Raw genomic sequence first — 27,624 nt, 5'->3', positions numbered from 1 at the left:
AGAAATGGGAATTTACCCTGGTTCACCAGTAGATAATAGTCTCAGTTACAAGGCAACAAACAAGAATGGACAAAGGCCCATAAAAAAATATATATATATATATATATATATATATGATTTTTGTTATTACAGCCCAGATGTGCCATCCCCTATTTATAAAAATAACATTTCCTCCCCACCCTCTCCCACAGCTTAGCCCTGCCCCACGAGAGCTCCCTGCCCCACCCCTCTCCAAACATGGAGTGGCTGTGAGTGAAAAGGGGCTGGTCCTGCCTCTACTGTTATTCACTGTGTCTGTGTGAGGATGGCTGCAACTAAAGAGACCTCAGGAAACCCAGTGTGAGCCAGAGCGCAGCCCTCCACAGACCCTCCCCTCACTGCTGCCGTACTGCAGACATCCTACCTGACCTGACCAGCTCCCATCCTGCAGACTGGACACCATCACCACCACAGGAGCAGGACAATATCCGGAGTCTAAGTGGAACTTAACCTGAACAACGCCTTAAAGTCTTAATTTTCCCCTCTGATTCTCTCTTTCGCTCACGTTCACCTTACCCTGTCCTGAACACTGTACTGAGCAGAGTATATTGGAGACCTGAGCCTGCAGCACTGTATCGTGAGTATGTGCAGGATCAAGTTAAAGATACAGGTTATGGGTTTCAGTCAATGGTGGACTTTTGCACCTCTGTGTTGGTGTGCAAATGTTCATGTGAGTTTCTACCTGAACACAAGATGAATCTCTCTCTCTCTCTCTCTCTCTCTCTCTGTCAGAGGAGGAGAACAGGTGGGGATGTCCCCCTCTCTGTACTGGTTCTTGCTGCTCTGTAGACTCCACAGTCTCTGGGCTCAAGATGACTATAGCCCATATGACAAAAGAATCGTGGACAGGAGAGGCAAGAACAAACTACTGACAACCAACGTCATACCCAAGAATGGCCAATGTAAGAGTAAAAAAAAGTGTTTATTAGTTTGAAAGGAGAGACACAGAAAAGCTTTTCTGAGACACAGTGTTGGCTAGAATTGGCAGGATATCTTCACGTCAGAAGATACATAGGTAAAGCTTCCATCACTGAAAAAATGTGTGGCTACAAGAAAAACTTGCAATCATCTCATTTTAAAGAGTCTTTGGCAGAAGATGGGACCTACTTAAAAAATGATTATATCTCACAGGCAGGTTTAGAAACCCATCCATCTTAGTGGCAACTGTTCTGTTCCTTGAACAGAACAAGAGCTATGTATCCCCGGGCACATTCTCTCAGACATGTTTCTTTGAACATAAATGTGATTTATTCCCGGTTTATATTGGATCTGTGCCCTAGCTCCTTTGAAAATATTGTAGGTTAGGATGCCTCGCGTGAGTCGTGTCTACTAGAGCCTTTTATATATCAGACAGGAATCAAGAACATCAGTTCACAGTTCAAGTCATGGCGCCACTCCAAGCTTCACTTCCACCTTGATCAATAAATCATATCAGACATTTTCTGGGTTCAATCTTCTCTCGGAGTCATTAAGGTTCAGTATCTCAGAACTTAACCTTCTGAGTTGTGGTCAGTTGCTGGCCAATGTTGGTCTTGAGCTGGATGTGAGAAAGTACCTAGTTTGACTCAGGTCTGATCTCCTGTTCTGAAATGGTAGTGACCCCATCTCTGTGAACCATGTAATGTAGTTAGCTAATGTTGTACCCGGTACGTACATGATGACTGAACGGATGAATGAACCTTCTTTGGTGTTAGCGGTGGACATGAGAAAGTACCTAGTTTTATCCAATCGGAACTCCTGCTTTGAAATGGGATTGACCCCAGCTCTGCCCTCTGCCAACTAAAGACTGACAAATTAGCAGTACCTCTTGTGTAATGTGCACGGTACATGATAAATGAACAATTGGTTAATCCTTTTTTCATGTTCTTAGCCCTTTTGAACGAGGGCTGTGGCCTGGAGCTGGCCTTCCTGGTGGACAGCTCGGAGAGCGCCAAGGACAACCACGCCCAGGAGAAGATGTTCGCCACAGATGTGGTTGAACGCCTGCAGGGGGTCAAGCTCCAGACGGGCCGGGCTCTAAGCTCGCGAGCCGCCCTCCTGCAGTTCAGCAGCCATGTGATCATCGAGCAGACCTTTACGCAGTGGAGGGGGGTGGCTAACTTCAAAGCTCGCATCGCGCCCATCAGATACATCGGCCACGGCACCTACACCACCTATGCCATCACCAACCTGACCAAGATCTACATGGAGGAGTCACGGCCGGGGAGCATCAGGGTGGCCATACTGCTGACGGACGGCATCCCCCACCCCAGGAACCCAGACATCTTCTCCGCCGTGGCCGACGCCAAAAACCAGGGTGTGAAGTTCTTCATGGTGGGCATCACGCCCGCGGCCAATGACGCCTCCAACGTGGCACAGCTTCGCCAGCTAGCCAGCTCCCCAGCCAATCGCTACCTACATAACCTTCAGGACAGGGACATCGTGGGCAAGGTCATCAAAGAGATCGTAAGTGCAATGTCATCACGTTTCATCATCTGGTTCAGGTTGTGGTTTGTTGAGATGTAAATTCAGTCCACATTTTTTAGGTGTCTAGAGAAGAAGTCTCTGTAGTTTTCTGCATGTGTCTCCTGGCTGTATAACTTCTGAAGGTAGAGCATTTTAAATCTGTGTGGACTCCTCCCTCTTGGGAATTAGCATCCACCATCAGAAGGACAAATCAGGCTTTGTCAAAACCAGGCCATAGTTTGCTCATCACTCTTTGGATATTACCATGTTTACAACAAGCTGGGCCTTGACAGTGTGTTGAGAAGAAATGGATGCAAATATATTTGGATTACACAATATTATGTAGGCTTCCTCATGTCAAGACTCGCATGCTTTTCTTTGCCGGTTGGAAAGGGCTCATGTATATTTAGTGTTTAAGCATTCAGTTTAGGACTGAGAATAATTGATATACTTTTTGGGGGCGTCCTGTGTGGTTTCAACTCACTGCACCTGCTAAGTTGTTGTCATAGTTCCTGGTGATTTGGCCCCCTCTGTCATCACAGACAGTACCTTTATGATCATACTGTTATCGCTCTAGCACCTTGTTTAGTCTTCACTTGACATGGGGAAATGCAGACATCACTATTTTTGACTGTGTCCCCTGACTGGTGTTCCTGAGGCATTTTGTTGGAAACCATTCTGGTGTTTCAAACTATTTTAACCACATTATTTTTAAACTGAAACCTCAGTTGTAAGTATTAAGGAATTATTAAGGGAAATTAACCCATTGATGTCTCTCCAAGAAGACTAATTAGGGCATGAAACAGTACAGTAGGTCTAGAGACACAATATGAGTTCAGGACCTGTTTAACTATAAAATCAGTTCTACGTTAAAACTCTTTGTGGAAAACTGCTGTGTGCAGTAAGAAGGAAGCTCAGCAAGATCATGCATGGCTGAGTAGCTCCACGAGTCTCACGCACACCACTCGACTTCTAAACCAATTATTGACGCAGCTGTTAGACATAACATGATCACGAAAATCTGGTCATCAAATCCACATTAACCAGCAGCACTTGCATTAGCTACACGCTCTACTGCTAGATCCTTATGGACTGGTTCGAGTTGCATTCGGGTACCCAATAGCACCCAGTCAACACAGAGGCTTTCATCCTGTTTCAGGCAGCATCTGTATGTCATAAGACTGTCTGTCCCATTAGCTTGTCTTTTATCTCTTGTATGCTTCTGTCTCCGGCGGGTTCAGCTCCAATCCGCTCACAGTAAGAATAAACAGACCTTCTGTGGCGGCTTCAGGTGCTTCTCTGCAAGCGGAAATATACTTTGGCTGCTCCGAGACGTTATATTGACCATTGCATGTGGTTTGTGTTTGTTTCTGTGGAATTTCAACCATTCTCCCACCATAACGAATGTGGCTGGCTTTCATGTCCAGACAGAAAAAGCAATAACAAGTTTTGGGCAACAGGAGAATTTTTGTACCAGTTTTTGGGGGATTAGGCCTTCAGCTGACAGGATCAGGTGCTGGAGGTTGTAGTAGACTTGTACAGTGAGATGGAGGCAGAGGTTGAGATGGACTAAGAACTAGTCAAACTAGTCCCACAGGTGAGTTTAGAGAGACCTGGGAATACTTAGCACTCCAGCCTAAACTTTCCTGAAATGAGCAACTTTAAACAGGTTAAATGCCCAACCCCATATCACTGGGATAATCCAAAATGCACCTAAACAGGTATTTCCGCAATCAACATTAAAATAACCAGTCTACAAACAATCTGCGTTGGTGTAGCCTACACATCGGTGATGCAATGTAACTTTAAACTCTAAGAAACGTTGTTAAACGTTAACGCTAGGCTACTCGTGTTTAATCTTCTGTATAACAATATGAGAGATGTCTAGCAGTAGGGATTTGATTGAAATCGCAAGCAACATGAATAAACATAAGCAAACATTAGCAATCTGTTGGTGGCCAAAACCAGGGAAAGGAACCACTGGGCAAAAACTGGTTGAATCAAAGTTGTTTCCACATCATTTCAACAGTACAATTCAATGTGATGACATTGAATTAGAATGGAAAACTGATTGGATTTTTTAATTAAAAAGTCATCAACGTGAGGGAAATGTATTTTTTTTACACCCAACTTTTAACCTAAATCCAATGACATTTCTTTGTTGATTTAACATCGAATTCACGCTAGTTGACATCTGTCACATAGTATAAATGATTGGAGACAGGCGAAGGAATTTGTAATAGGGGGGTTTAATACTCCACCAAAAATATACAACATGCCATGAAAAGGCACAGGGACGAAGCCCAAAACAAACACGTATATAAAACACTGGGATGTAACCCAAACAAAAGAGCGAGATTAAACCTCTAATAAAAACACACGACAAGACCAGTAATAACAAGACCCATAATAACAAGTGCACAACAATACACGGGACGAGACCCATAATAACAAGTACACGAACGCCAAAACTACAACGCACAGGTACTCACAAGACCAATGGACATGGGAACAATAACCCACAAGACAATGGTGAACAGTGTGTACATATATACAATCACTAATCAGGGGGGAGTTGGAATCAGGTGTGCGTAATGAGACAGTTCAGTGACGCCTAGAGGCCGGTGACGTAGACCTGCACAGAATGAGCAGCAGTACCGGGGGAATCCGTGACAATCTCAACCAAACTTAAATCAAAACTAGACGTATGTCTGTGCCATGTGGGTAGAGGAATGTCCTGACTTTGTTCAACAATCACTTTCTCGCCATGAGATATGTGTAGAATAAATATGAAGTGGACTACATTTTGACCAACGATTTGTTTTTCTCATTTCACAGACAGAGTTGGCTGATGAGGGGGTAAGTCCCAGTTATCTAGACCTACTAATCTTGATATACTGCAGCCTTTTCACACATTAGCCGATGAACTCTCCTCTTTAGGAGTCTGAACTCCTGTCTGACCCCCTATGTTGTGTCTCTGTGGTTGAAGTGTCCTCTGGCCCTGAAGTGTGCGTGTGAAAAGGGAGAGAGGGGACCCATTGGCCTCCAGGTAAGTGTCTGAACATGACCAACATCACCCTCAAGCTCCCCTCCACATCAATACATTGAGATCACAGCCCCCTTTGAACTGAACATCCTGTAATGGACGATTACTTCCAATTTGATGGACTGTACAGTACCAACACACGAAGCCTGCCTTGGTGCTTACACGTCAGATAATTGAGGGGCTTTGGTAGGCTTTAGTGATTTGTGTGGTTAGAGGCGATTCATATCTGCTTCCCTGAAGCAGTGAAAGTGTAGCAAATGCTTAACATTCCTACTTCACTTTATGATCAGCAAACTGGTACAGATATTGGCTTGGGAAAATCTTCAGAATTCTGCTGTTGTAGGTTACATAAAAATGTACGTTTCCAGGATATCTAATAAGGATGCATTTGTATTTTTGGAGACAACGGCAGTCACGATATCCTCACCAGTAAATAGGTAATTGTAGTCGTTTTACCGAACTGACAATTACTACTGTAGACTGTTCCCTTGGTGACCAGACATGTAGAGTATCATAATCTAGAGGGTCAAAACCAGGAAGCCCCACTGGATGTACTTTGATGTACTTTAGTATTAGGGCCTGTACACAGTAATCACCACCATTATCCTTCAACAGCCCAAAAGAGCAGTTTCTCAAACCAGAAGCAGCTGCCACACACTGATCAGATGCTGTTGAGGAGTACACACACACACCACAAATGAGATGTTTCTCTCCATACCATGATGGTGTGATTTCCCTTCCCTCCACAGGGCAAGAAGGGGAATTCTGGAGATGATGGGAACCCAGGTGTTAAAGGATCGAAGGTATTGGGGATTTGCTCTACCTGTGTGTGTCTTCTTTCAATTAGCCTGTCATTCTGTTTTCAAAACCTTAATTCTCTTTTTCTTGCAGGGTGAGAGCGGGCTCAGTGGACTTCCTGGTCGAGATGGGGAAGAGGTCAGTACAGAGGGCAAACCCAAAACACCTGCTGTTATATTATTAGATGAATGTACACAGCTATTGACACAGACTTCAACAACTCAGCATTGCTAACTATAAAAGATTCTGTTTTGCGGTCTGTGACAATGTTTGGATCACTGTCTCCTCGCTAATCAAGATTGTGTTGTTTCTACTCAGGGCAAGCCGGGCTACAAAGGAGAGCAGGTAGAGTATGAATCTCCAGATCAATATCCCTCTGGGTGTCCTAGTATTTGGTAAATATGACACAATGTAATTACCTAATTTTCCTTGTAGGGGGAGAGAGGAGAATGTGGCACGCCTGGAATCAAAGGAGACAGGGTACAGTGTCTTTTTCTTTTGTTTTTGTCATCAAATGTTTTTTTACTTAGTCAAATTAAGTTACAACTCCCCTGCCCCCATCCCAATCGCACCCCTACCAAGGACCTAAGGCAGGGGTGTCAAACATATGGCATGCGACGGGGTCCAATCCCGCCCTTGGTTGGTTTGAGTAATTTAAAAAATATATTTAAACAGTGAACTAAATGAGTTTGACACCCCTGACCTAAGGGACCATTGTGTCAAACTGCAGTGTATTTTTGTTTAATGGTATTTTATGTGTTTAGATTTAGTGTCAGTACATACCAGTCTGTTTATACTTTAGCCAACCTTTTGTGTTGCTGGCTAGTTTTTGTTTGTCTGGGCTATGATGTTGCACTGATGAATGCAGACAGTGTGAAACTCATACTACTATGTGTTGACTGTGCCTCCTATGTTTGTTTGTCATGTTTTGACATGAACTGACTGACCCCTTCCTTCTCCAGGGGCCTGAGGGGCCAGTTGGCACCAGGGGAAACAGAGGGCTACAGGTAAGCCTCTGTTCTAGAATCCTCTGTGTCGGCCATCTTTGTTAAGACTGTCACAAGCAATGGTTAGTCACTGACAGACCCCAGTTTACTATCTAAGTAAAACATGTCCTTCAAGCTGTCCTCTAAGTTTAAAACTCAATTGTGTTTCTATACCTGTCCATTTGTAGACTACTTTATTCTGTCTTCTCACAGGGGTTAGCTGGTCCAAATGGCGATGTCGGGCCTGAGGGTCTCATGGGGAAAAAAGTGAGTTTTCCTCAATAAAACCCAATACCTTTTCATTAACAGTGTCATTCACAGAAAGCCATTAGTTAGATGAACCACATCTGCCCATAGGATGGAAGAGAAAGCAACTACTTTGTAACTGACTGACTGACTGGTCTGTCTTACGTGCCAGAATTTCTCCCACTCCTTAGTTTCAACCCATTGATCAAAGGTGACCTTCTATCTCAAATCCATACGGAAAACTAGATCATAGTTTATTGGCTGGACTACATCAGTTCTGTCTGGGTGTATGGAATCTGGTTTGGATCAGATCTGACACCAAGTCCAGACCGAGACCAGAAGATCACCACCATAATGAAAGTGTTTCTGTGTTCATATTTCAGAACAACATATGGATTCTTTAGACAATTCAGAATAGTGGGAAAATGCATGCTGAGGAAAAATAGAGCCACTCTACAACTTATTACAGTGGGGAAAAATATGCCTTCTATAACTTCAAAGATGGGCTAAGGATTTATAAAATAATTATCATAATTATATAATTATAATATTATTTTCAATGACGTTCTGATTTAATCTCTTCAGTTTTTGTTGGAAAGGAAAGGGTTAACACTGAAGTGAAAAGAAAACATCCAATAAGGAATTTTATTTTGCTGGTCTCTGGGGAGATCAATCTAGCTAACCAAGTCAGCCATTGGCTAGGCCATCAGAAGCGAGATAGAAGGCATCTGCCATTCAACTGTATTTTGGCAACATTTTGGAATGACAGTGGAATCAACCAATCACATTTTGACTTAATGTGTGGGACCGTTTTTTTCAAAAGCTTCTGGAAACTTCTACCTTCTCGAAAGCCAAGAGGTCACTGTGCGATAGCGAGCTGTAGTTTTCCCATGGTCTAGCTAGCTTTTGTTGTAGGCTAGTTTGCAGCAGCAGGTGTTATCGAAGAGGATGTTGTTGCTAATTTGTTAGCTTCCCCCTTTTCAACGAGAAGTTATGTTTCAAGTTATCATCATCTGGTGAGTGGAATTGTTTTTTATTGCAGTTAGCCATCTCTTTGAAAATAACTTATGTGTATGAAACATTGTTGCATTTTAACTTTAGTTTACCAGTTACTCTGTGTGCTAAACTTCAAATGTTTTTGCAATGGGAAGTAATTTTGATTGGGAAATGCTTAATGGTTGTGCTTTTGTATGCTTATGATTGGGACCCACTGGTTTATTATGTCTGAGTTAATGGACTGCTTATCCTTTAACATCATGCTGTGTGTCACTGCTGTCTTTCCATCGGCCCTATGCAGTGGTGTAGTGGTGCCTGGAGAAGCGGGTATACTAAGTTCCCGAACAGTGGGAAGGAAAGGCACCCTGTGTGAAAAATCCTATGTTTTTTAATGAGTTTTCCTATAGGTTTTTCAGATTTTCACTCTCAACATCACATAATTTCGTTGTATAGAAGAAATATTAAGATGCTATGTTCTAAGTCCACAACAATGGCCCTGGCCAGTAGAGGTGGGTGGGAAAAATCACTGAGCAAGCCAAGCCAGTAAAAAAGCCAAATTACAACCTGTTGTGATAATTGCGTTGTTTGCTCTATAACCCATTCATTAATGCGCCACCAATATATACAATAAGGTTGTGACAACAAAAAGACAAGTCACACAGTGGAGGCATAAATTCAGCTGCACACATATGTTTGTTTCATCACAAAACCGGAGAGCAACATCTGTCCAGTGAAGTCCACAAAGCTAATATTGCATACAAACAGTTATATCACCTGCAGCATGGTCAAGCAAGTTACTGTTTGGACAGTTTACTAAACAGCTAGTGATTTAGAACCACAGTTACCGCAGGTCAGCACAAAGACCACAGGAGTACTGCCGCCGCTATTCCAAGCACCATTTACACTTAAACATTTAAACACCATCAGATCAACAAGCCTATATATGCTTAGTTTAATATACTGAAAACAAATGTAAAGATACCAAAAGCAATTTAGTCCAATCAATGTTGCTAAATATCATGTGGCTGTCCCTGGTTCTGATTTGTGTGTGTTTGCGTGCATTTTTTTTTTTGCACTCACACTTGTTGAATACATTTTTACATTTTAGTCATTTAGCAGACGCTCTTATCCAGAGCAACTTACAGTAGTGAATGCATACGTTTCATACATTTTTTTTTTTTTTTTTTTTTTTGTACTGGCCCCCCATGGGAATCAAACCCACAACCCTGGCGTTGCACACACCATGCTGGCATTGCAAACACCATGCTCTACCAACTGAGCCACAGGGAATACCCATGCCACCCTCCTCTCTTTCATGTTGGCAAAACGGTCTATGGCTCTGTCATACAGTACATTTTTAGCTTTTGCTGTCATATGCAACCTAGCTAAAATATTTGCTAGCCTGACCTCCTTGCATGGGCAACAATGAACCAGCTAAGTTTTCTAGCTAGCTAGTTAATGTGAGCCTACTAGGCTACATCTAGTCTACATATTGAACTTCAATCATCTCAGGCCTGTGAAACAACATATTAATTTATGGTTAGATCAGAATCACCGTTATAATCATTGGCCTGTGCAGACAATTCATTCAAAACCACAAGTCCTAATCCCCATCTTCATCCATGGCTTGCCAAAGGGCCGATTTAGCAATCTAGCTTCTGCAGGACATCAACATAGGCCAACCAGAAACATGTTTTTCTGAAAATGACTATTGCAAAGGAAGTGATTTGATTGGTCTGAAGCCAAATCCAAACTGGCCTCCTTTGGGGGGCGTTTTGCTGAGTCCAAACGCTTGCTGGCATCAATCAAATGGTACGGCGGCAACATGTAACACTCTTTCGGTCCAGACAGAATCAGATACATGAGCTATACATACTGAGACGGAGGGGCACTGTTTCCCTCGCTTGGATGATTTCTCCAGTGAGACTCAGCCACTTGTGAATTGACTGAAAATTATGAAAATACAGAAAGAGATGAAAGATACATTATATTATCATTTAAATGTTTTTATTTGTCAAATATTTAGGGAAGCCTGGCTTCCCTTGGCAAACATGATTACACACCACTTGGCCTGGCAGGTCCTGGCTCCCCAGCGGGTGGGACTATGTCCACCCAGGCCCACCCATGCCTACGCCCCAGATGCAAACAGCACATGATGACAATTGCGCATCACAAATAGCCTACTAACCAACACTTCGGACCAAACTTGGTTTGCATACCCAGCGTTGCCTTAGTTAGCATTTACTGGTAAATATCATAAGTTGAAACGTCTTTCCTACCCTCCCGGCTACCGAGAAAGAAACTGAAGATCTCGTACAACGCTGTGTACTACTCCCCTCACAGAACAGCGCTAACTGGCTCAAACCAGAATAGAAAGAGGAGTGGGAGGCCCCTGTGCACAACTGAGCAAGAGGACAAGTACATTAGTGTCTAGTTTGAGAAACGGACGCCTCACAAGTCCTCGACTGGCAGCTTCATTAAATAGTACACCAGTCTCAATGTCAACAGTGAAGAGGCGACTCCGGAATGCTGGCCTTCTTGGCAGAGTTCCTCTGTCCAGTGTCTGTGTTCTTTTGCCCATCTTAATATTTTATTTTTATTGGCCAGTCTGATATATGGCTTTTTCTTTGCAACTCTGCATAGAAGGCCAGCATCCTGGAGTCACCTCTTCACTGTTGGAGTTGAGACTGGTGTTTTGAGGGAGTAGTACACAGCGTTGTACGAGATCTTCAGTTTCTTGGCAATTTCTTGCATGGAATAGCCTTCATTTCTCAGAACAAGAATAGACTGACTGGCCATTTGTGTCTGGCCATTTTGAGCTTGTTATCAAACCCACAAATGCTGATGCTCCAGATACTCAACTAGTCTAAAGAAGGACAATTGTATTGCTTCTTTAATCAGGACAACAGTTTTCAGCTGTGCTAAGATAATTGCAAAAGTGTTTTCTAATGATCAATTAGCCTTTTAAAATGATAAACTTGGATTAGCTAACACAACGTGCCATTGGAACACAGGAGTGATGGTTGCTGATAATGGGCATCTGTACGCCTATGTAGATATTCCATAAAAAATCTGCTGTTTCCAGCTACGATAGTCATTTACAATATTAACAATGTCTATACTGTATTTCTGATCAATTTGATATTTTTTTAATGGACAATTTTTTTTGCTTTTTTTTAAAAACAAGGACATTTCTAAGTGACTCCAAACTTTTGAACGGTAGTGTGTGTGTGTGTGTGTGTGTGTGTGTGTGTGTGTGTGTATATATATATATTTTTTTTTAAACTACACTACTTTGGTACGCTCAGTGGGGATTAAGAAGTGAGTAAACGCAATGCCCACTGTAAAAAAAGTGGGTATACGGCTTTTACAGTACCTGCATATACCCTCCACTACACCACTGGCCCTTCGTGTTTTACAATCCACTCTCCTACATGACTGGGCTGGAATCACCAACCCGTCACACACTGGCCCGGGTCCAATAGGTTTGCGACTGTGCAAACATGTCTATAATAGATATAAAGGCTATTAAGATATGAATGTTTCAAGAAAGGACTGTATGTATCTGGCTCGTTGAAGTGGTTTTATGGCTGACTGAATGGAAGCTGATAATTCACCGTTTTTTTTTACTCTGAGTCAAGACCGAGTTCACATGTATCTAACACCGAGACAAGACCGAGATACCTAACATGTGGTCTCGAGACCTCGGTATCGAGTACTACACTGGTATCAGTCCCACTGAGTAGACTGACTAGCTCTGGTCCAGGGTGTTCCGTGCGGCTTGCCGATGCTGAGCCTTCAGCAAGCCGCACGTCACGCCCTGGACCAGAGCTACAGAAAGACATATTCAAGTGTGGCCCAAAAGCAGATGGCAGACGATTGACCAAGTGTGCGTGCATTAATGTTTTGAACGGATACATTACTTGCTAAGTGTCATCAGTCATTGCACGAACGCCACAGACCCTTTGAGGGATTTGTAATCATGTTATTATCTTGTCAGTTTGTTTTTCAAACTTCTCTCAAGAAACACTCCTGCCAAGTCTGACATATGCCCACACTCACAGTCAGACAGTCAAAGGCTTAATTGTTTTGAAAGAATGTTTATGTTGCTTGTTTGACTGTCATCCAAGATCAAATGAATGGCAGACTAATGTCTGACATTTAGCTTCGCACGACATGTTGGAAAGAGAACAGAAAAAAATGTGCGGTATGTGGACTATCCGTCTTCTCGCACTGCTATTAGAATGCCATACATAATTATTGGAACAGTGAAGCATGGTTTCTTCTTTTGGCTCTATACTCCAAAAGTTTGGATTTGAAATCAAACAATGATTCTGAAGTTGAAGTGCAGACTGTCAGCTTTAAATTTAGGGTATTTTCACCCATATTGGGTGAACCGTTTCGAAATGACGGCACTTTAAGTACATAGTCCCCCCCCATTTCACTTATGTGTATTAAAGTAGTAAAATGTTAAGTATATGGTCCCATATTCATAGCATACAATGACTACATCAAGCTTGTAACTCTACACATTTGTTGAATGCATTTGCTCTGTTTTGGTTGTGTTTCAGATTATTTTGAGCCCCCAAAAAATGAATGCTAAATAATCTATTGTGTAATTTTGGAGTCACTTTTATTGTAATTAAGAATAGAATGTTTCTAAACACTTATACATTAATGCGGATGCTACCATGATTACGGATCATCCTGAGTGAATCATCAATAATGATGAATGAGAAAGACGCACAAATATCCTACCCCCAAGACATGCTAACCTCTCACCATAACAATAACAGGGAACGTTAGCATTTTATATCATACCACCAAGACATGCTAACCTCTCACCATAACAATAACAGGGAAGGTTAGCATTTTATATCATACCCCCAAGACATGCTAACCTCTCACCATAACAATAACAGGGAAGGTTAGCATTTTTGGGGGGTATGATATTTGTGTGTCTAACTTTCTCATGGGGGGACTATGTACAAAAAGTGCTGCAAATTCTAAACAATTCACCTGATATGGATGAAAATACCTTCAAATTAAAGCTGACAGTCTGCACTTTAACCTCACAGTCATTGTTTGATTTCAAATCCAAACTTTTGGAGCATAGAGCTATAAGAGAAAAAAATTATTAATTGTCCCAATAATTACTGAGGGCACTGTGTTTGAATAATGGCTTTTAACAATAGTGATTTGACTATGAGGGAATTCCCCAGGAGTTTCAGAACACCTAGTGCTAGCCTGAACCCCCAGTAGAATTTCATTGATGGAAGATGTGTGAGGGGGGAAAAGTTAAGGTTTGAGGTCAGTGTGTGTGATTTGTTTGGTGTGTGTGTGTGTGTGTGTCTGTGTGTGTGTGTGTTGGTTTATGTGGCGAGGTAATGGCTGGGTTAGTCATGGAGATGGTGTGAGGTTAGAGATAAGAGGAATTCAAAGGAAATTATGTCACCTCATTCAAAGAGTTCTGCTCTTGTTGGCCCATGGTGGAGGAGAAGGAGGGAGAGACAGAGTTATGAATTGTTGTTGTGCCAAACACTTTTCGATATGAATTTCCTGTATACTGAAGTGTGTGTGTCTGTTCCTGCATGGTTACGTGTGTGTGTTTTATAGGGTGAGCGGGGACTTTCTGGGCCACCTGGAATCCAAGGAGAAACTGGGATCGGACTTCCTGGACCCAAGGTATCACTCCATCACCCCATTGTTTGAAAAATGAGGTAATTACATTTTCCCCCAACCACCTGTTGTATCTCACCTCACGGGTGTTCCACTCTCTCTGCAGGGTGATGTGGGGTTCCAGGGGCGACTGGGGCCTCCAGGACCACCTGGCTTAGGGGAACCTGGACTACCGGTGAGTTAGCACGACCACAATGTACGCATACTTGACCACAATGTACGCATGCATTTATGATTACTCTTAAATGACTCAGTGAAATAGGTGTTGTGAATGGAGTGTATGGAGTCTATGGTTATTCAAGTCTGTTCACCATTGGTTGATTTTGTTTGTGTTTCACAGGGGCCTCAAGGGCCACAGGGCATCCAAGGAGAGAAGGGTCCTATAGGAGAAGGCTTCGCCGGGCCAAAGGTATGACTGAGCGTCTGCAGAGATGTGTCCCCGTCTGGGCTCCAGATCTGTGGCTGTAAAACCAGCAACATCACATGGATGATGGTTGCAGGAGAAGACACAGCGCCGTAAAAGTCCATTTGAACTACACCTCTATTTGGTATCACAGTGTCCACACAATGGATCTATCGATCAGTGATTTCGTCTTCTTGTTCTACTATGGAGTAACCTCCAGCATGCAGGTAGGCGAAGTTCAGAGTTCAAATGGACGTCAGGTGAACCCATACAGGCCCTGGGCTGGGAAACACCCAGCAGCTATCCAGAATCCCTGTAGAACATGAAAGGAGTGAGTCATTCGACTGAGACCAGAAGGAAGGAATGACTCCATCTGCTTTTCACTGGGTTGCTCAGGCACACATGGGCTACATCTGCCCAAACCAGACCCCTCTCTTTCTCCCTGCTCCAACATATCCTCTGAACTCAAGTGTTACCAGGATACGGCTATGCTATTTGAATTGCAGTGAGTGTTTTGCCTTTAAAGATGTTATCTTATACTGTAGCCTACGCCCTTGTTGCGACTTGTAAGAGAATGGTTGTAAATGCAACAATGCAAACATGCCATTCCTTTAGAGAGAGAGCTGTGTTACGGTAATGACAGTTTTATATAGATATTTATTGCCTACTTCGCGACAAGGAAAACATTATTCTTCCAGTGGCAGGTGAGGTAACACAGATCAACAATTGTTTTGATCATTCCTGAATGGTCTGTGTAAACAACGCTTGATTACATTTTGGGAACGCACTTAAGTAGCATCGTGCCAAATGTAATCTCTGTTTGGCGAAGTTGCAACTTCGACTCATAATAGTCTAGTCAACTGACTGAAGAGACACATCCTTGTATTGCAATATTTCATTGAAACCTCAGACCACACAAAGATCCTATCATTAGAGATATTTATCTGGCAGTTTACCCCGGAGAGAGTGACGGTGTGAGTTTCCACCAGTCATCTAGAAGCGTCTACCGTTAGAGATGGCCTCAAGGCTTTTACTTTCCTGCATTGAGGCTGACCCCAGACACACGGCTCTGGTTATGAGCAGCAGCGCTCTGTTGCTAGTCACAAGTTCTGACAAGTTCCAGATTCACGAGAGCTGGAAAGATTTTTACTGCTACCCTTGTCATCAACACCTGCTGGGGTGAAGAAATTGAGGATTATGGGGGATTAATGCGTGCATTATATCTAAGCTCCGTTGCAGGTATGTTGCTGGTTTGTCCTTAGGTATTGCTAATGCTATAGCTGCAGAGTGTATTCTCCCCAGACCTGAGTTAACCTCTGAGGTAATGGACATGTTTTACACACATCTCTCTCTCACTCTCTCTGCTTCAAATTTGATTGTTGTGTAAAGCCCTTCACAACGTTTATTTATTTTAGTCTTCTATCATTTCAAGTCGGAGCCTGACTCCTGCAGTAATTAAGTACAAAGAACATTCAACGACATTCAGGTGGTCGCTGTGGTTTCCATCTCCACCAGTGCTGATCTACTCACGCTCAGTGCCAAAGCCCTTCTCTGGAAAAATGAGAGTAACACTAAACATGTCCTCCAGCATCTCAATATCCGTCAGAACCCGCCTCGACCGTGTGGGCTCCCCGGAACGTTCCTTGGAGGTCCAGAGTGGATGCATGCAAGGCTGGGAAGATATCTGAAGAAGTTTCCAGAACCCCTTTCACGTTCCTGTTTAGACTTCCTGTCTCTCACGCAGGAACAGACACAGTAAACGGACGTCCGTTGTCACCTTGTGAAACCATCCTCGGCGTGGCACATAGATAGACGTAAACACAAATTACAATGGAATGCTTCAACCTTTTGCCAAGACGGAAGGAAAAACTCACTTTAACGTTTTCATAACGCTCCATTGTTCTTATCAGCCTTGTGGTTGTTGGTTAGCGGGATCATGATTGTTTTCCCATGAATGAATAACTGTCTGTGTTGCTGTTATCTTTCTTAGGGCAGAATCCTAATCTGAAATCTAAATCTCTCATTGACATCAGTAGATGAAAGTCTGAGTTATGGGCACAGATCGCAAATTGGGATTCTGCCTTCACTGTATAGCTGGTGTGAGTTTCTCTCTCTGGTGAGAGAGAGAGTGAGAGAGACTGAAGAGAATTGTAAAGAGCTGTGTTTGTCCCTCCACAGGGGGACCGGGGCCTGGAGGGGCCGAGGGGGCCCAGAGGACAGCCCGGCGCTGGAATCAAAGGAGACAAGGTACAGTGTAGACTGTAAAACTAAATCTGGGTGAATGGCCTTCACACAAACACGCAGTGTACCTCAGGAACACATAAAGAGCCTTGGTTAAGGAGTCGCCAGAAGCACTGGTGTCTAGGTCTCATTCAGACTGAGGTTAGATATGAGGCCCCTATTGAATCTGTGTGGTGATGAATCACACAGGGGTCAAGGCCTGGATGCTGTGCTGTGAGAAAGTTCATGGGTGAAGTAAAGGCTGATGTAAAGGGTGCATCTCAATTGTCTAAAGCGGCCTCCTCTCCTCGTCTCTTTGCTTTCATTGTAACTGGTTTTAAAGGTCTGGACAGGTGGACAGAAAGCCCTGGTTCAGAAGGGTTCCTGTCTTTTGCTTTCACCTAGTCTGTGTTTTCAGATAAAGGGGAGGAGACAAGGAGATGAAGCTACTTAACACTATTGAGATGCAGCCTCATTCTACCTGAACAACGTGTGGACTGTCAGAAATAGAATCACGGTCCCACACTGATTATGTGATATGAATTGATGACGTTTATAAATTGGGTGGTTCGAGCCCTCAATGCTGATTGGCTGACAGCCGTGATATATCAGACCATATACCACGGGTATGACAAAACAGTTATTTTTGTTGCTGTAATTATGTTGGTAAACAGTTTATAATAGAAATAAGGCACCTCGGGGGTTTGTGATATATGGCCAATATACCATGGCTAAGGGCTGTGTCCAGGCACTCCGCGTTGCGTCGTGCAAAGAACAGTCCTTAGCCGTGGTATATTGGCCATATACAACACCCCCTTGGGCCTTATTGCTTAATTATACCATTATGAATGAAGCAAACACAGATAGAATTCCGGTAGCTGATGATCATTCTCACAGATTTAAACGTTAATTGACCTTAAAATGGTCTTTGTTCTTGGCCCGATTAGTCTTGGCAAGTTTAGCCTTGTGGTGAAATTCATCCTTGGGATATTGGCAGTGCTTTATCATATAATGAGGGCAATCCTTGAGCAAGAATGCAGTTAGCTAACATTCTGTGTTTACGCCATGTAACTTTATAACAGCTCTGTTGACACTATAAAGTGAGTCAAGCTGGCATTTTATAGATTATAGATGAGGCATGCATGTATTACTGGGTCATTGCATCTGGAGTTGGTTTACTTTATTGCCTATCAAAATAGTCAATTGCGTGAACATTCTCAATATTTAATAGCAAGGTGACTAGCAGGAGGATTTTTAGCACAGTATTTGTGTTATGTTGACTACTTTCCCTTCATTTAATAACAGTTAATGAAAGGGTGAATATCCAAACCAATATATATGTATGTATATGTACTTTTTGTATATTTATTTCATTCACTTTTCCTGTAACGCATCCACAAGCTTGTGTTGGTGTAATTATAGCTATAATGCCAACAACGACTCTCTTTGTGACCCTTAGGGTGGCTTTGGCCCTCCAGGTTTTCCAGGGCCTGTCGGCCTGCCAGGGCTGGGCATTCAGGGGGAGAAGGTACGTAGGCCCACCTATTCATTATTACAGGTTTCACCAAGTATCACCCATACATAGTTTATGGATTACTGTCCTAATGTGACTACCTTGTGCTTCCTGTCCTACCAGGGTATAGAAGGGCCTCGGGGGCCACCAGGGGGCAGGGGTCCACAAGGAGATGGATATCCAGGGCCCAAGGTTTCTGTTTGAATGCTTCTTCCTTGACCTTACTTTTGGATCAATTGTGGTTATGGCATGTTTAGGCTATCGCTAATGACTGTGTATGGGTGCTCCTCTCATCCACAGGGTGACCAGGGCTTACCAGGGGAGCTTGGTTCAACAGGAGAGAGAGGGGCTGGCGAACCTGGGGCTAAGGTGAGTCCTCCTCCCATGGAAACGCAATGTGTAGTTTGTCCTCGGTGTGGTGTTACATTTGGATATGTAGTCAATGTGATGTGAGACAGACAACCAGCGATCTCTCTTCAGGGTGAGCCAGGAGCGTCAGGATTGGCTGGTTTTCCTGGCCTCCCAGGAGAGGATGGGGCCCCGGGACAGAAGGTATTTCATCTTCCGCCATCTCTCCGGCACCATAGGTTGATACTGTACCTCTTTGAATTTGACCATTGGATTCATATTCTTTGCTTGTGTGCCTGTTTGTGTTTGTCTATATAGGGTGAACCAGGTGTTGGTGGTCTGAGGGGGCCAGAGGGAGCTGCTGGGATTGGTACTCAGGGTGAGAAGGTAAGAAGATTCCCAGGTTTTCTCCTCACATCGCTGCTTCAAGATTTTCATCTTCATTAATCTGGACAGCTGTGGTATTCTGAGTTTTTTTTTGTGCTGTTTCTTTGATGAATGATGTCTCTCCCCATAGGGAGACCAGGGCCAGAGGGGCATTCGGGGCTTGGGTGGGCCTCCTGGAATCGCTGGGCCCTCTGGAGCAAAGGTAAGGACATAGTCCTCAATTATCATCAGTCAACACTCTATACTGTAGTGTAATGTGGTCACACTGCGATCTTTGACTTCTGACCTCTTCTAGGGGGAGCCTGGGACACCAGGTCGACTGGGTATGCCAGGACTTCCAGGGCGGGGCATCATAGGACCTAAGGTAACAGCCCTCTGTCCCAAAATGCCTACAATTCACCATGTAGATGAGGTTTTTGCCATATCATAACCATGTTATAACTGTCTCTTAACCATATTATAACTATGTCTCAGGGCGATCTTGGCCCACCTGGTCCATCTGGACCATTAGGGGAGACAGGCTACGGGCTGCCTGGTCCTAAGGTGAGACACATTATGCCACACTACTAGAATAATAGGGAATAATTCATAGGATTTACTTATTTATCGGAATAATCAGCGTAGTTCATTGATGTACTGATATTTATTTACTTGAATCTTGATGTACTTTTATTGAATCACATAAACTTTTAGGGTGATCGTGGAGGTCCTGGTCCGTCTGGTCCATTTGGGCCCAAAGGCGATGGTTATCCTGGCCCTACGGTGAGCAACACTGCTGCTTATTCATGTATTGCTAATGCATGAGTTGTACCAGTGTTGACCCCAGTGTTTACCTGTGGTTTGTAGGGAACTCCTGGTCTACCGGGGCTTCCAGGTGAACCAGGCGTGGAGGGGCTGGGCATCCCTGGACCAAAGGTAAAGATATGGTCCCGTGTGAGGGTGTCGGATCTGGGTTATTTTGGATAGTGACAACAGCCCTGGGTGAACAGAAGACCTCAATTAGCAGAGGACATCCTGATATCCGTGTGTTTTCTCCCGCCTAGGGCGATATTGGCTTCAGGGGCTTGCCTGGTTTAGCAGGCCCCCCCGGCGAGGGGCTACAAGGTCTACCGGTATGTATTGTAGTCTGACATGAAGAAGCTAACCTGCTAAACAGTTGGCAAAGAATCAATCCCAGCTCTGATTCAAAACCGATTTAGCCTTGTTCAGCGCCATCATAAACCCACTGAGTCATGGTGATCGATACTAGTATTACCTCATGCTGGCAGACTCCACATTTCAGATCCACCTTGTACGTGTGAACACCTATCCCCAGGGACCTTGTATTCAAAGGCTGCGATAATCAGCGTTTCATTCTTACAAGACGTATATCATTTTCACACACTTCCAAGAACATGTGATTATATCCCAACATAAGGGTCTAATGAGAACCATTGGGGCCAGGGAGCCTTTAACCAACACAATACCCAGAGCCTGCAGTCTAGCTTATAATATTACATCCAGGTTTCTCTTCAGGCTTTTCATCTCCTATAGCCCCAGAAGCCCTAGGGAGCGGGCAGACCTGAGGGTTGAGGTAGCCCTGTCCGTCACATCAGTAGGTCTGGTCTCCTACAGTAAGCTTGCTTATATGTGTCAGACTATGAACAGTAAAGCCAGAGACACTCAAGCTGTGAAGGTACCTGCTCGTGAAACGGCTGACCTGTGAAATCAGGTTACTTTTTAAGTCTAGGTTTGTTAAGTGAAAAGTGAAGAGTTTGTCCCTTGGCTTAGCTTATTTTGCATGACTAGCTAGGTTTGACACAGGTAGTGCAGTGTGGTTGGGCTGCGTTGTGTTGTGCTGACACTTTTTAATTGCTATTGTACATATGGTTATAACTTCTGCTCATTTCTAGGGTGGCATTGGACGACAGGGCCCACCAGGGCCAACGGGGCCCCCTGGGCAGGGTATTCAGGGCCCGAAGGTAGGTCTAGTAATTCGAACTAAGCAAGCAAATAAACATTTTCTTGTTTCTTTAAAATGTTGAGTTGAGCATGACAAATCTTCTCTGTATTTTGTGGACCCTTTCAGGGCGAGGCAGGGTCTCAGGGCGTGACGGGCCCTCGGGGGCCACCAGGGGAAGGATTCCCAGGGGCCAAGGTGACGACAGACACAGTGGTTTGAAGCATATGGCAGTGTATTTGAACTTTTGTGACCTTTGACCCTGTGTTATCTGACTCTATGACAGGGTGACCGCGGCTCTGGAGGGGAGAGGGGCCTGAAGGGGGTCAAAGGGGATTTGGGTGACCCTGGAGTTCCTGGCCAATCAGTGAGTCGTGTCATGGGTCGCTTTTATAATCAGGGCGATTCATTTGATAACAGGGATACATGCTGTAATAAACAATTAACTGCAATCAGAATAGAACCTGATCAGACCAATGTTTTACTGCTTCCTTTTAGGGCAGACCAGGATTCAAAGGCGACATGGGCCTCACAGTAAGTTCTCAGTCTTTAGCCGTCTTTTGAGTTCACATTAGTCTTTTTTATTCCATTTAGTCACCATGTCAATCCGGATTTTGACCCACAGAGAGAAGACATCATTAAAATGATCAAGGAGATTTGTGGTAAATAAAACATTTATTTCTTGTGCTTGTGTAGTATAATTTAACATTGATTTCAACATACAGTAGGCCTTTGTTGAGAGTGCATTGGAAAACATCCTTTCTACGTCCGAATCGTATATCTCTGCGTTGTTTCCAGGTTGCGGAATCAAATGCAAGGAGCGGCCCATGGAGCTGGTGTTCGTCATTGACAGCTCGGAGAGCGTTGGGCCGGAGAACTTTGAGATCATCAAGGACTTTGTGGCGGCCCTGGTGGACCGCGTGACGGTGGGCCGCAACGCCACCCGCATCGGCCTGGTCCTCTACAGCCTGGAGGTCAAGCTAGAGTTCAACCTGGCGCGCTACATGACCAAGCAGGATGTCAAACAGGCCATACGAAATATCCCTTATATAGGTGAGGGCACCCACACAGGCACCGCCATCCGCAAGGCCACCCAGGATGCCTTCTACAGCTCTCGCAAGGGGGTCAGTAAAGTGGCTATAGTTATTACGGACGGACAGACGGATAAGCGGGAGTCGGTGAAGCTGGATATTGCGGTGCGGGAGGCGCACGCAGCCAACATCGAGATGTACGCATTGGGGATCGTGAATACGTCGGACCCTACGCAGTCCGAGTTCCTGAGGGAGCTCAACCTGATCGCGTCGGACCCTGATAGTGAGCACATGTACCTCATTGATGACTTCAACACGCTGCCAGGTAAGGCAAAACGCCAAGTTGGTGTTACATCCAGTTGGCTGGTTTATCGTGTTGGTGTAGTCATATCAGAGTGATTCCTCACAAAACCCAAACAAAAAAGACCATGATTTTTGGGATTATCACTCAATATAATCCATAGAATAGTCCTTTGCAGGAAGGATTGTTGACATATATTTGACATTTCTATCTGAAAGCATAAATGAGAAATATTTATGACATTTTGGCCTTACCCCGGCCTCCTTTAAGACATAGTGTTTCATCTGTAGGTGGTGTCAAATGACGCATTAGGTCATTACAATGTTAGCTGAATGTTGAATGGCCCTGGTATATTTGTCCTCTAGAGTTGTTCCTGGTCAGCTGACATAGTGAAGAAAAACTCCTGCCCCTACGTTAGCGTTGAGTTGTTATTACTGTTATTATACGGTGTAGTCTGTAAATATACCTAATGTACCAAGTTAACTGCATTAAGTTGCCCCGAAGTCTCCAAGGCTAATACCGGTACAATGCGATTCATCGCCTGTTCCCAGTCATCACAACATCCTGTTACTCTGTCGCTCTCTCTCAGCTCTGGAGTCCAAGCTCGTCAGCAAGTTCTGTGAAGACGAGAACGGTGATCTGATATACAACCGTGTCACCAATGGATATAGGAACGGGAAGAACGGGAACTATGGCAATGGGAACTATGGCAATGGCTATGGGACCACCAACCAGGAGGACTTCAACAACGGGAGGCGAACAGTCACCACTACCGGCACTCAAAGTCAGGGTGGCAGGGTAGACCTAACACAGCCTATCAACCTTGGCACCGCCACAGTACAGGTCTTTACAGCACATTAACAGACATTTAGCAGAGGCACTAGCCAGAAAACAACCTACTGTCAATGTATAGTTGACCTGACTTGCATGCTCCATTGAACCAATGAAAACACTGTCTCCTCTTAGTCTACTGTACATTATCTCACTATAGTAACACTGTCTCCTCTTAGTCTACTGTACATTATCTCACTATAGTAACACTGTCTCCTCTTAGTCTACTGTACATTATCTCACTATAGTAACACTGTCTCCTCTTAGTCTACTGTACATTATCTCACTATAGTAACACTGTCTCCTCTTAGTCTACTGTACATTATCTCACTATAGTAACACTGTCTCCTCTTAGTCTACTGTACATTATCTCACTATAGTAACACTGTCTCCTCTTAGTCTACTGTACATTATCTCACTATAGTAACACTGTCTCCTCTTAGTCTACTGTACATTATCTCACTATAGTAACACTGTCTCCTCTTAGTCTACTGTACATTATCTCACTATAGTAACACTGTCTCCTCTTAGTCTACTGTACATTATCTCACTAAAGTAACACTGTCTCCTCTTAGTCTACTGTACATTATCTCACTATAGTAACACTGTCTCCTCTTAGTCTACTGTACATTATCTCACTATAGTAACACTGGGCTTGTTACTTTGTTTCAGGCTTTAAAACTGTGTATTTGTGTTTTGTTACTAATTGACAATAGGATAAGGACTTTGTTGGTCCTCACATTTTTCCTTGTGTGTTTTCTATTCCTCCAGCTCCAGACAGGGCAGAGTAAGGGAGGCCAGGATGGAGGTATTTACACCCCAGATTGGGGGACTGGTCGCGGGGACGTTCCCACGTTGAACCGCAACACGTCCTCCTCCTCCAGGGAATCCTCATCTTCAAATACAAGAGGGTCCTCTTCCTCATCATCATCAGGAACGTCATCTTCATCCTCAGGGTCCTCAGGCTCTGTCCAGTTAGTGCCTGCACCACGACCCAAACTTCCCAAAGGTATGTTGGACCCACTGCCAACAACAGCTGGGAGTTGTGCTATATCTATGTAGTCATGGCAGTCTACCCTGTGGCTGTTCAGTAAACTAAAGGATTTATTCATATGAGCCGTTCAGATTACTACAACGCCTGTCGAAATCAATTACTGAATGATTCCAACTGAAATGGACCCTAATTTTGTTGATGCTTTAGCTATATCTGGCAATGAACAGAATCAGTATACTAGTGTGCCATGGCCCCTACATCCTGATATACGTCTATTTATTTAGTGGGCCTTCACTAACAATCTTCTTTCTGTGTTCTGCCCGGTCAGAGTTTGTGCCTCTGGACCCTCGCTGTGCACTGGTCCTAGACCAGGGCCCATGTCGGGATTACAAAATGCGCTGGTACTACGACAAGCAGGCCAACGCATGCGCCCAGTTCTGGTACGGAGCCTGTGAGGGGAACCAGAACCGCTTCGACACAGAGGAGGAGTGCAAGAGGACATGTGTGCAAGAACGAGCCGGTATTGTATAGCTCATCTTTCAATTATCTTTGGTTTCGGTTGAATATTCATCAAGTATGGGTTTGGTGTGAATGTTGTCATGTGGTTTCTTCACAACAGGCTGAGAAGACATCTGTCGTTGTCTTGCTCAATTCAGTCTTTAAACTGATGTTCCATGGCACCGTGTACTTCACAATGGAAGGAGGTCAAGTCATGACACTATGTTGTACCTATTGAATGCTCCTTTGACACTCCCTAGTTCCTCTCTCCTACCCTTGACCTAAAACTCTACGCACTTATTATAAATATTCCTAAACTAATTCCAGTGACTGATTTTAACTTTAATTTTACCGCCAATCTCTGTATAATGTTTCCTTAAAGGTCCAATGCAGCCGTTTTTATCTCAATATCAAATCATTTCTGGGTAACAATTAAGTACCTTACTGTGGTTTGGAACTCTCTTTCGTATTGGTCTATTAACTAATTTACCGCCTGGTGATGTCACCATGGAAGGCCAAAACTCCAACCCACCAAAACAGGCTGAAATTTCACAATTTCACAGTCATTTTTCATCCTTACAGTGTGGAAACATATATATATAAAACACGTTTTTAACTGCACTGGGCCTTTAACTTAACCACTTTTATTCAAAATGAATGGATAGCTCATCATATAACATCATTTAAACACACAATTCAGTCAATCTCACTCAGGAATGTAGTCAAGAAATAGTAGAAAATACCACTTACTGTATTAGACACTGATTCACTGACTAATTAATACATACTTGCTTCCAGTGCCAAATCAGAATGGTCTGTAGATTTTTTTCGATAGCATCAGTATGTATTGTATATATCTCACGTCATAAGTCTTTTATTCTGATCACTGATTTTATATTGCTAATGTAATTGTAATATCTGCTTTGTTCAAACTGAGGAATAACAACATTGGTGCCACGTGTTCCTGCAATAATGCTATTCATCCAGCTTGTGACCCAGTATTAACACGTTTACAGAAACTATGAGCAACTGATACTATATCCAAGAAGAACCAACCCTGTATCAACTCAGTATGCTGTCAACAAACCATGCTAGGAAATGACAGCGGTGCTCTACCATTCATGTCTAGGGATAGTTTTGTGCATTTGAATGTGTTGGTTTTTTTTAACCAAGATTTTTATGAATAAAAATGTGATTTTGTTTTATGTTTGTCTGAATTTGCGATGTTTATCATACAAGTACATTATCGTACAGTTTTCTACATTATAGTTGTTGCCATTTATTTCACACTGGTTCACATGGATTATACTATAGTTGTATGGTGTCCTCTACTGGTGAAAAGTTGCCTTGCCTGATACACACCAGAAACGAGGGTTCATCAAGGGTTCTTTGGGAAAGGTGATGGTTCTATGTGGAACCATAATGACTCAAATAATCCTTTGAGCTCTTCAATGGTTCTTTACAGTTCACAAAAGGGTTCTTTGCTCTTTTTAGTGATAATTAAAATGTAGGTGCGCCGGCTCATTAGAATATCTCGGGGCGCGGTTTGCTCACAGCTCTTTCTGAGTGAGTGTGTCATTCCAGTTTATGAAATCTGTTCTGTTATGCTATTAAATATTGTATATGTCTATGGCCAGTGCAGTGTCTTGTGAAAGACTCACTAATGGCCTTGTGTCAATTGAGAACAGTTGACTGAATCCGTCAGTGGTTCTCAACTCTCTCCTCAGGGACCCCCAGCAGTTCGAGTGGTAGCTCACTTGATAATGCCTATAGAACTTGAACAATATAATATGTGCACATGTTGCAAATTCAATCAAGTTTGACAGGGATCACACTTACATTGTCAGAAGAAATGGTCATAGTTAAAACGACAATCTATTTGATTGAGAGACTAATGAGATGTCAACCATTTGTGGAACTTGTCCTAGTAATATGGATGGTGTGTCTGTCTACAAATGTATCATGCTCCGAGAAAATGACTTTTCGTAGAGAGTAAATAAACGTCTGTGAATTTAACTAAACCACTTAATATTTTAATCAATACTAACAAGATGAATGTACTTTGAAAGTATTCTCTAAATCTCACTTTCTATGAACTTAGGAACCTCTTCCTGTAGGCACCGCAATCCATAGGTATCTATTTGTAATATTGGCGAGGTGACACTGCTGTCTGTGCACTACACTATATTTATATTATGTGTGAGACACTCCACTCCTGTCCAAATGGTCTATCTTTAGTGTCCTCAACTACAGTGTCCACACTGCCACCCAACTCCAAACACTTTGACTTATAATCAAGCTAAGTTTACCTGCTATATATTGTATCTGTAGTCACCTGAGTCACAGTACAGTGTAATTCAGGACAAAGTGGCTGTTTCCGGGGCTTGAAGTTGAATGCCTCGCCCCCCTGCCAGCAGTCCTATGACCCCCAGAACAATGAAGGGAAAATGAGGAGTGTTGATAGGTGGAGAGGCCAGCTGCTGCTGCTCAACCATCCTCAACATTTCTCAACCTTCCTCAGTAGAATCCAAGCCTTGTCAGTCTTAGGGCTAAATTCAAGCAAAATGACAGTACATTGTATTTTGCACAGTAGCATAGGGACATATTATCCAAGAATCCACTTTAAATAGTTTAATTGAGAGGCATTACCGTAGCTTGTACGGCTGTTTGGAAATGAATGAATGGGAATGAACGAATGAAAGATCATGTAACATCCTTTGAAATGATTTAAAGCTACTGAGATACAGGGTGGAGCCACTGGTCAAAACAACCAATATTGGGTTAATAACCATTAGCTTTGACAGCATTATCCCTCTTTAGCCACTACTAAACCAATGACAGCGTGGAGGCTGAATCATGGTAGTGGACTATAGCCCGGAACACCCCAGTTGCTTCTTTCAGTCTGTGACAGCTGTATGAGTCAG

At 43.4% G+C, this 27,624-nt stretch overlaps 1 protein-coding gene across 3 annotated transcripts; it reads left to right on the top strand.

The window, feature by feature from the left end:
* Nucleotides 1-282: 282 nt before the first annotated feature.
* LOC115179430 (collagen alpha-1(XXVIII) chain) lies at nt 283-26,716 on the top strand. Of its 3 annotated transcripts, none has more exons than XM_029740942.1 (36): nt 283-616; nt 775-941; nt 1,910-2,484; nt 5,323-5,343; nt 5,474-5,533; nt 6,280-6,333; nt 6,422-6,466; nt 6,647-6,673; nt 6,764-6,808; nt 7,291-7,335; nt 7,528-7,581; nt 14,173-14,241; nt 14,342-14,410; nt 14,576-14,644; nt 16,817-16,885; nt 18,318-18,386; nt 18,495-18,563; nt 18,672-18,740; nt 18,852-18,923; nt 19,038-19,106; nt 19,237-19,308; nt 19,402-19,470; nt 19,581-19,649; nt 19,800-19,868; nt 19,953-20,021; nt 20,150-20,218; nt 20,999-21,067; nt 21,175-21,243; nt 21,332-21,412; nt 21,544-21,579; nt 21,671-21,707; nt 21,844-22,401; nt 22,967-23,220; nt 23,980-24,217; nt 24,531-24,722; nt 24,822-26,716. In XM_029740942.1, the coding sequence occupies exons 2-36, from the start codon at nt 791-793 to the stop codon at nt 24,824-24,826; spliced, it is 3,657 nt and encodes a 1,218-aa protein (XP_029596802.1). In that variant the 5' UTR covers nt 283-616; nt 775-790; the 3' UTR covers nt 24,827-26,716. The 3 variants fall into 3 exon arrangements, with proteins under 3 accessions (XP_029596802.1, XP_029596801.1, XP_029596803.1); XM_029740941.1 differs by having other exon boundaries at nt 772-941; XM_029740943.1 differs by having other exon boundaries at nt 283-620; nt 772-941.
* Nucleotides 26,717-27,624: the final 908 nt, after the last annotated feature.

The sequence above is a fragment of the Salmo trutta genome, chromosome 39 (genome assembly GCF_901001165.1).
Source record: "Salmo trutta chromosome 39, fSalTru1.1, whole genome shotgun sequence".
In the NCBI taxonomy this organism is placed as follows: domain Eukaryota; kingdom Metazoa; phylum Chordata; class Actinopteri; order Salmoniformes; family Salmonidae; genus Salmo; species Salmo trutta.
Note: the sequence above shows the minus strand (reverse complement) of the source record. Positions and strands in the feature narration are given on the sequence as shown.

Coding starts and splice junctions, on each gene's coding strand:
- LOC115179430 (XM_029740942.1), top strand. CDS start 791: ATGTCCCCCTCTCTGTACTGGTTCTTGCTGCTCTGTAGACTCCACAGT. Junction 5,534..6,279: donor GGGGACCCATTGGCCTCCAG/GTAAGTGTCTGA, acceptor TTCCCTCCACAG/GGCAAGAAGGGGAATTCTGG. Junction 23,221..23,979: donor TTGGCACCGCCACAGTACAG/GTCTTTACAGCA, acceptor CTATTCCTCCAG/CTCCAGACAGGGCAGAGTAA.